The sequence below is a fragment of the Pyxicephalus adspersus genome, chromosome 1 (assembly GCF_032062135.1).
Source record: "Pyxicephalus adspersus chromosome 1, UCB_Pads_2.0, whole genome shotgun sequence".
Taxonomy (NCBI): Eukaryota; Metazoa; Chordata; class Amphibia; order Anura; family Pyxicephalidae; genus Pyxicephalus; species Pyxicephalus adspersus.
The window spans coordinates 66,100,831-66,118,944 of NC_092858.1; the positions used below are offsets into that span (position 1 = coordinate 66,100,831).

Genomic DNA, 18,114 nt, shown 5'->3' on the forward strand with positions numbered 1-18,114 from the left:
TGCTGCAGTGGTTTCTTGTATTGATGCTTTAAATTCAATAGATTATATTTTGGTAAGCATGTAAATTTGACATTTTATTTGAAAATAACTGCTTTGTACACTGCTTATTACAATGTATGGAGGACTCTGGTGAAATAGAAACCAATTCAAACTTTGAAATAAAAAAAATATAGAAAAAATGTTTTGCTTAAACCCATAGCAAATTTCAGTTTCTTCTCGTTTTACAGAAATTATTTCAAAATCTAATTTTGTCTAAAAAAATCTAATAAACTCAAAATGTAAAGTTTATTAAAGAACACAGAGAACCTCTGGGCTATTGTGGTTATCCCCAAATGATGCCAGACATCTATTAAACGAAGACTGGGACTCGATACCAATAGGTAAATAATTTGTAAGTAATATCATGTACTCAATGAATTGAGTAATATACCTGTATGAATAGATGGGCTGATTTTAAGATTAAGAAACCCCAATACAATAAATTTGGGCTAAAAAAACTAGTGAGCTAGTCTGGGACAAATGTTTTACATTTGAAAGTGAATTTTTCACACCAAAACCCACTAACATATTATTTGAGTTATTCCCATGAAAAGGTGACCATGAGCTTAGTTTTACCATAAATAAAACCCTTGGTCCAGCCTATATCTAAAAAACACCTATACCTAAAGCCGCATACACACTTGCAATTATAGTCGTTGGAAAGGATCTTTCATGATCCATACCAACGGCTAAGCACTCCACGATGCATGAACGAGTGCTGTACATACAGCACCGTTCTGCTCTATAGAGAGGGAAGGGGTAGAACGGCGAGGTGGCACCCCTATGTGCGGTCTCCCCCTTCACTTGCATTACTATCGTTTGTCGTTCATCGTCCGTGGATCTGCCAGGATGGTCATTCAGATGATAAACGACATGCGCTGTACACACCTCAGATTCTCGTCCGATATCGGTCCTTAACCGATTATCGGGCGAGAACCATTGGAAGTGTGTACGTAGCTTAACCTAAATCCATAACCAAAAGCATATTCCTAACCTAACTCTTCCTTACTTAACTCCAAAAGAGTCCCTCTTCTCTGCCTATGAGCAAAGACAGGAAGGCCTATGTAATCTCAAAGTTGAAACCGAGGACATTCTTCCCATATGACAACGTTGGTGGCTTCTGATGTCATGTATCAGTACTGTCATATGATGAGTAGATAGATTAAATCAAAATTCCCCCATATTTAGAAATGCTGGTTATTTTCCTTCACCTAACACTAGCTGAACCTTGCATGGGCAAAACACAGATTTCTATTTAAAGTAATGTACAGATTATTCAGGAGATATGATATTAATGTGGTCACAAGGAGATGACATCTAAATATTCTCTTAAATTTATGTTAACTTTAAAACACCCTGTTTCAATGCATAATTTATAATTCTGAATATACGTGGTAGCAATAATTTTGGACAGGCAGGATTTACTTTTCACACTTTTATGCTATATAAAGGTTATACTTCATTGAAACTTCTCACAACAGAAGCCTATATTTTAGCTGACATATTGCACACAATTTACTCCTCATGTAGCAGATGTCTTATTTTAATATTTTTTAATATAGGAAGAGTAATTTTCAACTTTTTCCATCATGACAAAAGTGGAAGTCACATTTAAAATACTGTAGGACAATAAAGTATCGCCTAAGATAATGTTTTTACAGTTATCCACTGGTGCCTAACAATGAATAATTTTTAATGCTTCTGATTAATTTGAAAAGACTTACATCTCTGACTCATTTATGTTTTAGACTGCATTAATAGGTTACTATGTAGTATAATGTAAATATAAAACAATTGGCATAGTCTTTTATTGTCCACCCATTCATCAGGCCCAATGAAACTGTAGCTGCACAAGAAGGCTCAGTGTCAATGTAGGAACAACAATGTTTGTTAGAGGTTTGTTACTAAGGGGGTCTGCAGCTGAGGGGGTCTGCACGATAGGGGGTTCTGCACTTAGGTGGTATGCAGAGGGTCCCTTACAGAGGAGGGCTGTCACCAGGGATCAGTCACTGGGGGAAGTTGTCACTTTTTCACTCTCCTTTCAACCCCCTTGTGTTTTTTTAACTCAAGTCTACTGTCTGGGTCCTTTACTGGTACCATATACAGGTGCAGGGGAACGATAATTCCATACTGCAGATGTGCCTATACTGGTAAGTGCCTTGTGGTCCTGTGCACTGACACAATAACCTGCAGTTTTTATTTTGGGTCCTTAAATCTCTATTACATAATTTGACCTATTTATGGCCTTGCTTGGATTAAATTTAGTCCAATGAACGTAACTTATACCATGATGATGAAGGCCCTCCCGCCTATGTGTTATCATCTACTGTATTTATACTAAACAGTCTTCAGCACGGGCTTGAGCTAGTTCACCAAGTAACGTGGGTCCAAACCAAATGTCCATTACTATGTCATAGTATTGGCATATCAATATTCTCTAAGCTTTTTTAAAAATCACCATCAACAAATCTACAAACTAATTTAACAGTGTTGCAAACTGAATAAAGTAAAAACATATTTTACTGTTTGGATTTGTTGTCCAAACTGCTGCTGATTTGACATATATATTTAGTTTATACTTAGTTTATTTTATTGGTTACCTCTTATGATAGTGTTGGGACATTTTGGCATTTTTTGTTTAGGCATTGTTGAGGCATTGTATGTTTTTCTGCTGCTTGCAGTGATTTTTATCTTTTGTTTCTGTGTAACAATACAGAGATTTCATATAATCTTTCAAATGTGCGTGACAGTGGACTCCTGTGTACACAATAGTTTCTAGAAAGATTTATAACTGGGCTATTATCTTACCAAAAATATGGTGATTAGGCAGAAATATGAAAGGGAAATGGTTAGCAAACAGCATTTAATGGAGATTTACACCTTGAAGTATATTTTCTTTGTTAAACATTCTTCCTGCAGTTTCCCAAATGAATTGTTTTAGCACAGGAATGGCTTTCAGTTATGTGTCTGATATAAAGGCAAGAAAATAATTAACCCTCATCTTCTCCATGACACACAATTGTGTCAGCCTGAACTAACTTTATCACAAACCATATAATTACCTTTGTTATGCACCATGACACAAGGAACAATAAACCTGCAGTTTGTATGTTGTAAAATCCGTCTACTTCTACTGTATTTGTGGGTCATTTGGAATGGAAGACAATGGCAAGCACTGTAAATAGTACCCTGCAGTATTATATGTTAATGTCAGTGTTAATGAAATGCATGGATATGAACTCAGACCAAATTTATTTTTTAAAAATGCAACTAAAATTAAGCAAAGTACCAAAATTTGACTTTATTTGATTTGTAACATACAAAGCACTAAATCTACTGTATACAAGCCAACACAAGTAGCTGAACCTCAGTGCATTAGCTTGCAGGAGGATAACCCACAAAATGCTGGAGGGGCAAAGTCTAAACACCTCACCAGGTCTTGCCCGGAGGACCCCACAAATAATAATGGACCTTACTGGTGGAAGTACCAGGTTACAGCTTTTGGTCAGGATCAAACAGGAAGCTGGGTAAACAACAATGCTGGAGATGACACATGGTGACACATAGGGCCTGATTAAAGAAAGCTGTCCAAGACTGGAGAAGAAAGAGTTTCATCAGTGAACCTGGGTGATCCAGCAAATAGAGTCACAGGTACACTTGGTTACTGAGATAGAAGAAAACACATAGTCACAAAGCGTGATAAGAGAACATGGTTGCAGGATCACTGGAGTTCATGGGATCACAAGTTACCAAAGTATACCACCTGCATTTTGCAGGGTGTAACAATATATACATTTATGTTCTTAAACCAAATGTCAGCATCTTAGTAAGTTAATTTCTTGCAAGTCCTTGGAGTAAACTTGGTGACCAAAGGAAGGAAACACATTGAAGCAAGAGCTCAGAGTTGTGATAATTATTTATGTATAATAGGATTTCAGCCAAAGGTCATTTGTAAAGATATGGGGGTAACAAACAGTACTATAAAAAGGTTTCTTTAGAATTTAAGGAAAAGAGAGGAAGCATTTAAAATGACCCCTGGTCTGGCAGATAATCTAAAGTATAATAATGACAATATATACAAGTAAGGCACAATAACTGATCACATTAGATGAATTGTGTTTTTTTCAAGCGATGAAGTGTTACGTCCGCATGTAAAACATGAACATACCACTATATCTCAAAGTCAACATAACAGTTAGGAAATAACAGATATTTAGGATGAACAGTCAATGAGGATTTAGGCTACATATACTCATGCAATAATTGTCAATGGAAAGGATCTTTCACAACCCTTTCTAAAGACAAACGACTGCACGATGCATGAATGGGTGCTGTACTCACAGCACCGTTCTGCTCCATGGAGAGGGGAGGGGGAAAACGATGAAGCGGCACCCTGCTGTGCTCTGTCCCCCACCACTTCCATGAAGATCATTCGTGGTCCATCATCTGTGGATCCGCTAGAACGGTCGTTCGGAACGATAAACTATGTCTGCTGTACACAATCCAGATTCTCGTCCTGAGCCCTGAGCCGATAATCGGACGAGAACCATTGCACCTGTGTACGCATCCTAAGAGAAAGTGAATTATGCTGCACGATGGCCAAACCTCCAATAAGTCACCCTTTGCTAGACTGCTGGGGAAAAAAAGTAAAACAAACCAAAAGAATTGTTATTTCTCATGCTTGCTCATAATTATGTGTTTAATTCATTTTAAAACCCTCTAAACTCAACTCATGTTTACTTTTTATCATTTGAATTATTGTATTGCCAAAGCTGTCATTTATTGATCATCACATATGCCATTTGACAAACATTCTATTAAAAGGGATTAGGTTGTGAGCCTAAATGAGAGGGACATTTAGTGATTTGACTATGGACTTAAAGCACTGTGTAATATGTTTGCAATATATAAATACAAGGTAATAAATAGGAGCCCTGCAGCACCACTTAAAAATGTAAGTGTGTACTGTAAAAAGAAATCCCTACCAAATACATCTGGGACGATCGCTCTGTGTATTTTCTTGATGTTTTATATCAATAATGATCATGTTTTTAACATTTAGGTAAAGAGTATTTTATGATCCTGGAGGCATTAATTCTGATTATATTGTGCTGCAGCCACAGGTGTATAATTTATAATGAACTAGTTTGCATTACCTAATTATTACATACTTTTCTAAGTACTGAAGCTAAAGGGTGTGCATGACAGTAATATTAGTATAATGAGTTATAAAAAGAGCAATGAGTAAATGTTAAAGCCCAGCTCCACCTAAATTTTTTTTTGTGGGAAATGAACAGAACTTTTAGAAAATAAGGATAAAGAGAAAAAATACACAAAAAGAATCCTAGAGCTCCACCTGTATGCTGCAAATAAAAAATACAACGCATATTTTTACTGACCACATTATAAATGAAGAAATATAATATATTACTTTATTATAATAAAATATATTACATGTTGTTTGTTGGATTGTTGTTTAGGAAGCTTTACACAGTACAGTGGCTAACATTTAGCATTGACCAAGGATCTCAACCATGAATGTGCATAGATTTTGTATACTTATCCCTGTTTTCTTCTCAAAAAAACTTAGTAGTGGTTTCAAACAAGTTTTTAATTTTGTTAAGAAAACATAACTATGGCCGAGATATTAATTAGATGATGAACTCCTCTGTAAGACAATTAGTGACATGACTGTGGACTATGGAAGTGTAATATGTCAGCACTATATACATACAAAGGAATTACAACAAATACATATTTGTAAGGAGGAAACCTGAGAACAGTAAGAAGAATTTAATTCGGCATTCTTGCAAAGTACATTTTGTATTTATTTCTAGACTCTAATAATAATAAATAAAATCTGTCTGTATCTATCACTTGCCATGCATATACTGTACATAATATTCTGTATTGTCGTTCTTTCCTGTTGTCATTTCCTCAAACTGTTTCCCTTGGTATAAATCAATGAAGATCTTTTTTCCTGACAATGGGTCACAGCAGTCATAGTGTCTGTCTTGCAATACATCAAACCTTTCACATGGACAGACTGGTGCTTGCAATGTTTATTCTCTTCTACACTCTATTAACTGATGGTGTGCATGCAGATATCAATATATTTGAAGGTAAGTTGAATGATGCATTATGTGGGACAGGTGCAGGAGCCATGCAATGTTTGTTTATGTTATTAGTGTGGGGTTTAACTTGTTTTGTTTGTAGAATTATGTTTCTTAATTTTTTTATTTTCCCATTTACAACTGTCTTTTAGATGCATATTGAAGAAACTAAAAAAAAAGCTTTTTTCTTTCTTTCATGTGGATTGTCTAATTCAATCTGATGTCACTGTTACAGTTTTTATTACTGCATAATTGAGTTTGTCTTCACTTGACTAGTCATTGGATTTGTTAAAAAGCTTTACAAACAGCACTAAAATCTTATTAATGCTTCTTAGACGAGCACATGAAAAAGATTAATATAAAGTACTATCTCAGTTCATCTAAAAGTGTATTTAGGATAAAACATTTTCTGTAGAGGGCAGTTAGAATTCTTTGCTACCCATTATTATCAGTGGGTTGGAAACATTTGCTTGACTACACTTTGTAAGCATGCCAATCAGCTAGGTCCAGGAAGGACTCTTGGTCCAAGTTCCTAACTTCCTAGTTGAGGGATTTCTGCTCATCTGCAGTCCTAACACCCATTCCTTGACAAATACATATACTAAGGAAATGTGTGGACTGCATTTGTAGATTGTTGTTGTCATGCTAATGGAATGGATTCAATAATTCAATCCTGAGCCATTACACATTGCCCCTGATTCATCATTGAAATCCGCGATCGCTGGAAGCGCGATAATACGCGCGACCCGCGATCGCGGATTACCGCGGTCCGGGACTCGAGTGCGAGTAAAAAGCTGTCGGATAAGCGCGGCTCCGTGCGCGAGCTTTTCCGGTTGTTGAATAGCGCGATCGCGCACGATTCCGGATCGCTAATACGAATGCGCGACCGATAATCCGATTTTGCTTGATGAATCAGGGGCATTATGTGAATGGAAAGAGCTGACTACATATTTGCAGGATCAGCATTGACAGAAGATATATTCTTCTTGGCATGGGTTTCCCTTGAAAAGTTACGTGTTTTGTTTTGTCTTGGAGGTAGTTATGGGGTTTTTCTTTTTTAACAAGTTCAGATATCCATAAAATGCAGCCGTCTCAATACATTCTAGGTAATTGGGTCCGAAACCAACTTATACAGGATACAGAAGGTCCCACATAGAACAAATGTAATAGTGACATCTAGAGCCGCAGTCGCCAACCAGTGGTCCGTGGAGCACTGGTGGTCCACAGAAAAATTTGGACATTATTTGCAATTTTTATGTTTTAATTATAATAAAACAAAAATAATATTCTAATAAAGCCTCCACAGTCCTCGTCACAAACCATTGGGAAGATCATTATTTTACAAATGTATTTATCCTTTTTAAAAAAATTCATAAAAATAGTCCGTGGGATTTAAAATGATGAATTTAGTGGTCAGTGAGGTCGGAAAGGTTGGCAACCACTGATCTAGAGGATGCCAGCCATAGGAGCCAATCGAATGAGCGCCATGTGTTCCCCTCATTGTAATATAAATAAGAACAATGTAAAGAATTATATCACAAGGGAGTACTATGCGTTTTATTTATATTACCTAATCCTTGATCCACACAGGAAGCTTTCAGATTCTTTAAATATTTCTAGGTGGGTTGAGTTCCTGGTCTCCAGTTTGCCTGTTATCTGTAGGAATAAGAAAATGTCCTTCATCAGAAAATAGGGGCACATACACATGTCATATGATTGTTATCCAAGATGAATGGTGCTTATCTCCGGCAAAACTCTACCATACCTACAGCGGCCCTCTGACAATGTTCATCAATCTGTAGGGACATTCCTATGGAGGGGAACACAGTAGGGCATCACTCACTTGTCCTCCCCCTTTCCACTGTGTGTACAGTGCTCATTTCCTCATCTGTCACTGGAAAAGATCATAAAAGATTGTTTCCAGTGTACATGTGTACAAAGCCTTAAAGTCTTGCCTAACAGGTTTGAGAAGACTTCCTTTCCTTATCTGCCCAATTCATAACGTGTCCTCATTGACGTCTCACTTTTGGTTGCTTGGAAAATGTTGATTGTTCCTGTTCTAATAGGGTAGGTTGCTTATCTCTAACTAGATTCAGGCTGAAAATGTACTTCTCTTACACCACATTTTCATGACATATGTCCTAATTTTATCAGGCTGATTTTTATCAGTCTTAGTGGTGTTATCAGTCGCTCGATAGACATGTATGAACCTTTGACAAAAATATTCTCGGATTTTCCTCTAATATTTGTAACCTGATCAGCTTTGACCTTTAAGCTTTCTGTTGAATTTCAAAATGTTTCCATTTGCGTAGAGGTAAAAATCGAGGATCTCCTAGGCACAATATTTATTATCCATCAGGAAAGATTATAACTAATTTTGGACAATTGTCAGATACTTGTTCCTTTGGGTTACCTTCCCCGCTGAAGTTAATTATAGTACACGATACTCTGTTTGAAACAAATGAAGTTTTTGGCCATTTACTGTAAAAATGTATCAATTTAATTGAAAATTGTCAGCCTACAGGCCTACAAGGACCTACAATATCAATAGTACTTTTATTATAGTACTTTTATTATAGAAAATTTGTAGTTCCCCCCAGTTGGTCCACACTATTTTCACCACGACTTCACATTGTTTCTATTGGGGAAACACTCCAGCCTGTGAAGTCTTAGGCTGTGTACACGTTAGATTTTTGTTGTTGGTAAAGATCTTTCATGATCGTTTCCAACAACAAAAGACGAGAAGAAAGATGAATGAAGGAGCACTGTACATACACCACCGTTCTGCTCCATAGAGAGAGGAGGGGTAGAATGGGCAAGCGGCACCCACTGCGCTCTTCCTCCTTCACTTCTATTACAGTCGTTCATCTTCTGCCGTTTGTGGATCCGCCAGGACGGATCCATAAAAGTTGTTGGACAGCTGCTGTACACAAGTGGCTGGTATGGTAATCATCTGATGTGTGTAAATAGCCTTACTGCCAGCATTGGACTTCCATTACCATTTATCAGCTGCCCTAAAATCCCAGTTCAAAGTGTGTTCGTCTAAACAATAGGAACAGCTGATGCCATCTATTTACATGATATGAAGGTGTTTTCTTTAGTCCACATCCATATGCTAAATACTGTCTTATTTTTCCCATTGCTTAAAAGACAACTGGTCTTCTGCAAACACTTTGAATAATCCAACAATTACATGTTAAAAAAGCATTCCCACAATGTTTACTGGAAAAACTGATGTGTGCAACACAGTCACCCATGCCTGGCTATCAGCATAGTGCACCTAGTCTTTGCCTTATTACTGAAACTAGCTGAAACTGCAGTCTTATATTTTACAGAAAAAGGAATCAAATAAAGCTATAGTGATTTTCTTGTCTACAGTGTTGTTTAATTTTTTTTGCCTTTAATTGCAGTTGGCCAATTGTCTTACGTTTTCTCGAAGGCATAATTACAGGCCAGAAATTTGTCTAAAGAGTCTAAAAAAAGTATGTAAAAATATAAGCAAAAGGCACACTGTCACTGAGCAATACATACACACACACACATACATGCAAATAGACCTCTGACATATACCATGGTGCTGTACAAAGATGACTGGTGCACTCACATGAGTCTCAGTCATATGTATGGCAAGTTTGGTTGAAATGTCTCCATGCGTTTTCAAGTGATGGTGGAACATACACACACACAATAAATACATCCAGTTTTATATATATAGATTCCTTGGTAACTCTTAAAAGCAAGTGGTAGAAGACTAAGTTTCATCAGTGGTACATATTGTATACTGTCTTTGGTACAGATGTTCTTCTAAACTGCATTTCAGTCACCCCAAATTTCAAAGACAAAAACAAGTTATCTGTAGCCATAAAGTTCTTTGCGTCACTGTTTCTGATACAAATCCATTTATAGTACAAAAAAAATCACCTATTATTTTCCATTTTGAAATTACAGCAACTACAACATATTTAGTAAAATGTGTTAACATTATTTAAAATGTACTTGTATGATCACAAGAGGTAATGTACAGTTATTTTCCAAGTATTACTTTAGTAACTTTATGATTTGAATAGGCCCTCCACAAAATATGACCTTGAAATGGGGAGAGAATAAAATGAACATCCAGAGTGCACAGCCACAGTTTGGACAAACACTTCCCAGTGTTTGCTTTGTTTTGGTCTTGCAGTTCAGAACTAGGAACACCATGGAATGGCAGGTAAGCTTAGTGACTAAGGAATATCTACAGTAAGTTCACTTTGCATAGGTTTTCATATGCAAGGAAAATTGAAAAAACAAATACAGGTTGACAATCGAAAATCCGGCCACCGATAATCTGTTTCCTTCAGTTTTCCAGCATGAATTTCAGATCGCGTTTTCAATACAGGGACTGCAGTACACTGTTTGGCCACTTATGTTTTGATGGCACTGTTCTCCAGAAACAGCTGTTAGGTCTTGCTTGCTAAACTAAATACACGTTGAGACGTTCCTGCTGCCTGCTCCCTGGAACTGTGCCAGATGTCTGCGGGTGCTGCGAGAGGAAGGCTGGCCTGTGTGTGGAGTTGAGTATAACCTTCAAAAATCCGGAATTTTCGAAAATCTGGCGCTCCTTGGGTCCGGAGGTTGCCGGATTTTTGAATGGTAACCTGTAGTATTTTGTTTGCATATAATTGAATGATTACAAATTAACAGCCACTACTACTTTATTAAATAAAACCCCTATAGCCACTACTGTATTCTGCTCTTACAAGTCAACTCAGGGATTTGTGTTTTTATTTTTAAGGTCAAAATGTATAGTCTTGTGGGTTAAGTAAGAGATTACATTTTATGTCCTGTTATCACCCCCCCCCTCCCACCTACCTGAAATCTCCCCATCATCCTGACTCTCTTCATGACCTCTTTGGTGTTTTTGGCCATCCATTGCTGTATAGTTGTCTCTGTTTCTTATAAAAATTAACAGGAAGAGTAAGAAACCCTCATAAAGGCCACAGCAGGTGAGCAGACATAAGAACTAGTTTGTGTGTAATACACTAGGGGCCATGAGATACCAGAACTTCCTCTCCATTTTTGCTAAAGTTCTTGGCACTTTTATTTAGGAATGGGCATGACTACAGCATAAACAGAATCCCAAAGACCTCCACTTACTTTGACCTCCATTACCCAACCTAAAACAAACATACTCAGTTCTATAGGTAAATGGCTTGCAGGCCTTAAATTATTATCACTTTCACTCCTAATGCTATCATACCTTCAAAATTGACATGCATTTTTTTATAACATCATAATAACAGAATAATACCAAACAAACATAAAAATAAATGAATAACAACATGAATCAATCATCTTCCCAGGTTGCTAGTCATTAAAGGCATCAACTACATCAATTGGGATCTGTGTCAACACGATATTGCTGTTCCCACCCGCACTCAACTCAGAAACAATATCAAAACTACTATCCCACACTAAAACTTTGTTCCCCTCATTTTTAGACCATTCGGGTCTAGACTTCATACCAAAGATGGGTTCCCAACCCCATTGATACCGATACCAAGGAGCCCTGCCCTCAAAGACAAAATAACTGTATTGAATGCAACAGTGGATTTGTATGTGTAAAAGCAGTACATTGTCTTTCATGAACATTTATTTTACAGTATAATATAATAATATGAGTATAATATATATATGTTTTCATTTATTGAATTTAATATTTTTACATGATTTTGTGTTTCAAACTTTATTATACTCATACTATTTTATTATACTGGTAAATACATTTTCATGAAAAATCTGGACAGAAATGAATCACCCAGGAGGTTAAAGTGACACTAAGCAGTCCCTAGTCTTTCATAATGACCAATGTAGAAAATATTTTCATTAACCCTCCAAAAGCAGATTACGGATTGTACATTCTGACTGAATTTGTTTGGAACTTTAGTTTCCAGCAGATGCTTTATAGGGTCGATTTCAACATTGTTTATGTATCACGATTGTCTTGATTGGTAGTTTACTGGCTCTCTAATGGTAGAAGGAGTCCATGGAAATACCTGGAATTTTTTTTACAAGAAGCATGTGATTTCTTACCTTCCTTCTAAGATGCCAAGCTCAGTAAACTAAGGTTTAGACAATATGGCATTACCTGAATGAATAAAAAAACTTTGCTGGGTTGAAATATATATTTTTTTCAATGTATATTTACTTTACTTATATTTTTCAAATATGTCTTTTCTTATACTCAACAGATATCTAAAGAATCTTCATCATGTACCACAAATACCTTTTCATTCCAGTGTCTTTTTAGTAATCTAGACCTAGATGTAGAGAAATGCTATGAAATGCAGGCACAATTTAAAGTAGAGAATTTTTGTTTAGAGAACACCCCAAAAAGTCAGTGGAGCAGCTCTGTGTTTATGAAAAATGGCAGTCTGCACGGTAGGAAGTATTTTAATTTATTTTACATATATTGGAAATTTTTTTAAAATTATGTCTAATGTTAAACTATAATTATTTGTTTTTTATAATCCTTGTATTTCTTATTTACACTATTTTTTACTAGATTTATGTCCTGAAGTTGTCACAAACCGGCAGACAGCAATGGAAATGCAAAAACTTATCATCATTTTGTTTTCAAGTGTTTTGTCTGTTCTATTTCTTTTAATCATATTTGTTGGATGTTTTATGAACAGGTAATGTAATTGTTTTATTTCATAGGCAGAATGCATGTTAAATAATAAGGGTCATATGACTTAGTTATGTCTTTGCACTTATGCACAGAAAGGTTGATTAAGAGAGTTGATGTTGCCTAAAATAACAAGGCGGGAGTATTTTTGTTTTTTTTTTGGTTTTAGGTTAACTATATTTCTTCATTCGCTACCCAATATCATACCTTTCACACCCCACTCCCGTATGTACTTAGCGTTTTCATACCCTCACTACTCTACTACACAGAATTTCTCACTGTAATACTTTTTTTAAGCACGTATCCAGTGGTAAGTTTCTTTGCTATACTGTCTTCTGCCATACATTGTTCATACCCTTCCAGTTTATATTGCACACATGCATACTCTCCACACATTTCTGCTAATTTTTATTATTTGCCTCCTTGCATACACTTAATATGTCACTTCTGCATGTGCTGCTGTCATACTCTTTACATTATATATATACATACTCTGTTACATCCTCAACTTTTCTCATAGAGCATATGTAAAAACTCCTGTTTACAGAGAAAGGATTAAAAGTACATCAAAAGTAATATTTGGGAAATCATTGTAACATTATTAGGCAATGTATATTTTTTAGAGGGCTGTTTCATTGTGTGAATATACTTTTCAGGTCCCAACCTTTCTAAATATTATATCCTGAGACTTCTGATATATTGTTCATGTACTGAACACTGTCACGTGTGATCAAAGAAAGATGCATTTGGCACACAAGCATACAGGATGCTGTAAAACCAGTGCATGCAAGATTAGTAACGTGTCTGGAACAGATAAAACTAAAATGTCTTTCATAACCTGTCATATATTTACTTCTCTGGCTGTCCTTTTTAACAGGGTGAAAAAATGTGTATTTCCAATGATACCTGATCCAAAAAATGCATTTCATGATCTATATGATAGTCACAATGGATATGTCCAGGTAACATTTACTGATATATGATACAGTGTTCTGTAGTGGGGTGAAGATTGTAGGTTGTAATGTAATTATTATTCCTAAAAAAGTAATCATATGTTTGTTTTGTGCTTCTCTTTAAATGATCACACTTGATATAAATGTTTTAAATGTACTTTTTCACACTTGTGTACTTTCCATGCCTTTTAGTTGCTTGGTTGCCTTTTTTAAAGTCCGTACTTCACTGTGAATTAAATGCTATTTTAAAATAAATACCCACAGATGTTCTATCTCCGAACCTCTCATTCTGTGGTTCCATACTTGGTACTTTTTAAAGTGATTTTTTAAATGATAGCAGTGGTAGTGCTTCAACAGAAAAATGGTTAGAGTAGTGCAAACCTTCTTTGCCATTGTAGACTAGGTCACTATAAAATTTATAGATTTGGCATATGGTAAGTTAAATCATTAGTCTGTCCAGTGATTTTTAATCTATTGTCATTGATATTTATATAGGAATGGACGAAGACATCAATTAATAATTCACAGCTTGAAGAAATAGAATCAGTCATGGATGAGCAAGATGAAGATCAAAACTCCATCAAATATAAAGATAATGAGGCTACGATCTTGGACAACCAGTGTATGACCGAGGAGCCAGTTGACACAGCCATAACTACACTTACACCTCTTGCTGAGAATGTATCTGACGCTTGCTTTGCAAATATGAATTTCACAATGAATGACAGCATGTATATTATGCTTTAAATATGTACAATTGCTCTAAAATTCATGTTATTTGCAGAAATGGAACAGAACATAGTGAAGAAAAACAAAGAAAAGGTGGCCATATGAGTAGAAAAGATATACATATATATTTCTGTAATTTGAAATTGCTGAGTGTAAGTGATTTCCCAGATGCTGAGTTACTAGGTATGTAAAATAATTTAGGTAATATTATTTTTCACGTCATGAGGGGACAAGAATTATTCCTAGTTTTGCTGAAGTTAGCACATCTACTTGGGTTTCTTCTATTGCATCTGCAAGTTTCTGTTGCTCTCAGGCCTAATGACAGTTGAGTTCCTTTCCCAGCAATGGGAAACTGACAGGAAGATGATCACTTTAATATGCCTTTGAGAGTAGATAGCTGGTATAGTCATAGAGTAGAAATATAAAGATAGATTTCCATGTCTGGGAAGCTATGAATGTTATAGAAATGTTATTGTATCTGTGCATCTCTCTTTCGGGATATGCAGACATTTAGATGTTGCTGCTCGTTTTCTATTTTCTTTAGGCACATGTTATATTATTATTAAAACCTGCATTATCCATTTAATTCAAGTCCACTACCTCTGGACCAAATGTAGTAGGTTTGTTGGCTTCTGTTCTATGTTTTGTTGCTTTGCTTTCAGCTATTCAGCAGTGATGAGCTTTATTGATGACCTTACCATTTCTGCTAGGTCTGAGACATCTCTTCAGTGTGCATGACAAAGACCCAGTGATAAGCAAACTGATTAGAAATTGTGCCTTCACATTTCTATGCAGATTTCCCTAGCGTGGAATCATGCCATTCATTAAGAACAATTGCCTGGATTTTTGGATTGTGTGGGATCAGACAGGTATATGCACAAATATATAGGCAAAATCAAATACACATTTGAAATACTTATTTGTGACCAGTTTTAGCTGCCAAAACATTTGTAATTCTGCAATTTTTCTTAGGATTCCAACAGAAAACTATATCACAGCTTGCAGTCATAAATAATAAACATTGGTCACCAACACAAGCATTGTTAGATGGCAATGTGAACTGCAGCAGAACTAGATTGAGTCAACATTCAGGTTCTCCCTCTTTTGTATCCAACCATGCAAGTGTTTTTAATAGGAAAGTGCCATTTTAGTCATTTCATTTTAGTATTGATTTTACAAGAGTCATTTTAAATGTGATTTTTTTTTTCAATTTTCTGGTAAATGGAGCAATGAAAACCTACAACAAACTGGAACATACCTTAAGACTACCATGGAGGCTAGTAACGGAGGTTCAGCATTATTTGGCCACAAAATTGTTTATCCAGTCAGATATAGTATATGACACGTTATTTTTGGTATTATGAATTTGCATATTTTTCTATTAAAGTATTTACTTTGCTACTTTATTTGTTCTTGTTTGATGGATGTCACAGATTCCATTAGTAGGATTGCCATTAAGGAATAGAGAGCCACAAAATGTAATGGTTGTATTTGCAGTATAACACTATGATATATCATACATTCATTAATAATTGTCATGTTTTGGTAATTTCTTATAAGCAAAGACAATTTGTTTTGGTAGCTCCCTGATTAGCTTATACATTTAATATAGGTGTTAAAAGAGAAGATCTGAGGGCAAATGCAGTTTAAAAAACTTTATCCAATAAGCAGTATTCTATCTACTAATTCAGTACATCCAACAGTTTGATATTTATTATTATGTTGTGGTCAACTGCATTAAAAAAATAATGTTGGACCAGAGGCTCTTTGAATATCACATACATGTTATAATCCAGTGGTCGCCAACCTTTTGGGACCTACAGACCACTAAATGCATGGACTCTAAACCGCAGATGCGAAACTTCCCCCCAGTGGGACATCATGATTTCAGAACCTGCCCCGTGATGGGAGAGTGGATGGGTTGTGTCTAGAGACACAACCAGCCCACCGCCCCGAGCCTACAGTCTGTATGGGGGGCATGGTCTATGGCTCTGGCTGGGACGCCCCCTCCCCAGCGAGGTTCTTCTCCTGACCCTGCTTAGGGGCGCACCAGCCAGAGCCTGCGGAACACCAAAATTTTCTCATGGACCACCGGTTGGCGACCACTGTTCTAATCTAGATGGTAAAGAAGGTTAAAAAGTTTTATTATCAGGTATTTAATAGAGCACTGTAGGCCATCTATACAATTGTTGCAGCCGATTATGTATATATATATATATATATATATATATATATATAATACAATATATATGTACAATATAGTAGGATTATTTAAACACATTTAGATATCAAAGGTTGGAAGCATTTGCAAACTTCCACCAACAAGTCCCACTCAAGCCACTGCATTAGTAAATACAATAGTTGATAGGATTGTTTCTGACTATTTCCAGTGACAGTAAAATGAACAAGCGATGAACACGTTTAATCCTATGTAGAGGGAAGAACAAGCAGAAGATATCCCGTGTCCTTCTTCATAAGAAATAACAATGGGTATCCCTACTTAGTTTAGTGACCTGCCATGGGGTTGTGCTGTACACATACTTAATTTTTTATTAGTTAGAGCAGGTAAGAGTCTGCCTTGTTGCAATATTGTACATTTTCGAACTTGTATAGTATGTTTTTTTTATTCAATGGAACTGGAGCTCTGTAGCATTTGCTACATTTTGATGTGTTTAATATACCATATGTGTTTTGTAATATTTGTTTGATAAAAAAAAACAATATAAAAACTTTTGATCATTTCATAAATAGCATATCATATGATATCCATATCAAAATGAATCCATAAAAATACAAAAATAAATAAAATTGTATTAACAATAATGAAAAGTGGAAAATTCTTCTTTGTTCTTCAAACTTAACATTTGTGAGTGGTTGATTGGTCTCTCCCCCAGTACAAAGACAAATTATCTGTTAATAATCACATTCAAATATAGGCTAGAACAACAAAAACAACAAAAATGTATACTATCTTAACATCTTCTAACTATAATTGTAGTTAATCAAATGTTTTTTTCAGTACCGGTATTTGTTTTATTCATAACCAAACCAAAATTGTGACCTATATTATTGTGCTGACTAAACAGTCATTTGGGACTGCAATATGCATTATTAAGATAAAAAATACTTTTGCTCAGTAAATAAAAGGAATTAAGACATTACCTATAATGTGCCCTTTCCATTTGCTTTGTAATTTATCTGCACTACTTATCTGGCCACCAAACTTCTGAAGGTTTTGAAATATGTGTACCCTTGTGATGTCAAGTGTTCTGATTATCATAGATATGATATAAAGATATAGACACCTCTACAACTGTTCTCACACACACAGCAGAGATCAGCACAGTCACACTTCCCTTCTGAGATCTGCCATATCTCCCATTCAGAAAGTCAAATACAATGAATCCACTACTCATCTGCAACAAGTACTGAGCTAAATTCCTATGAAAAAGTGGATAAACCAAATTTCCAATATGTTCTAACATGCTAATTTGTTTTTACATTAATAAACCTGCAGTTTTTATTATATTATTACCTAGTAGTCCTATTATTAATAATTTTCAGGTTTATCCTTCTTTAGGAAGGCAACCCTCTGTCTTCCACCTGTTCTTGA

General features: G+C 35.8%; 1 protein-coding gene across 1 annotated transcript; it reads left to right on the forward strand.

Moving 5' to 3' along the window:
• Window positions 1-519: 519 nt before the first annotated feature.
• LOC140331418 (cytokine receptor-like factor 2) lies at window positions 520-17,528 on the forward strand. The gene is made up of 6 exons (XM_072412435.1): window positions 520-6,161; window positions 10,220-10,362; window positions 12,383-12,572; window positions 12,697-12,826; window positions 13,697-13,781; window positions 14,268-17,528. The coding sequence occupies exons 1-6, from the start codon at window positions 6,026-6,028 to the stop codon at window positions 14,517-14,519; spliced, it is 936 nt and encodes a 311-aa protein (XP_072268536.1). The 5' UTR covers window positions 520-6,025; the 3' UTR covers window positions 14,520-17,528.
• Window positions 17,529-18,114: the final 586 nt, after the last annotated feature.

Bases quoted from the DNA above. Each gene is read 5' to 3' on its own strand.
- LOC140331418 (XM_072412435.1), top strand. From the start codon at position 6,026: ATGGGTCACAGCAGTCATAGTGTCTGTCTTGCAATACATCAAACCTTT. The intron at 6,162-10,219 runs GTAAGTTGAATG...TGATTTGAATAG, and splicing joins AGATATCAATATATTTGAAG to GCCCTCCACAAAATATGACC. The intron at 10,363-12,382 runs GTAAGCTTAGTG...TATACTCAACAG, and splicing joins GGAACACCATGGAATGGCAG to ATATCTAAAGAATCTTCATC.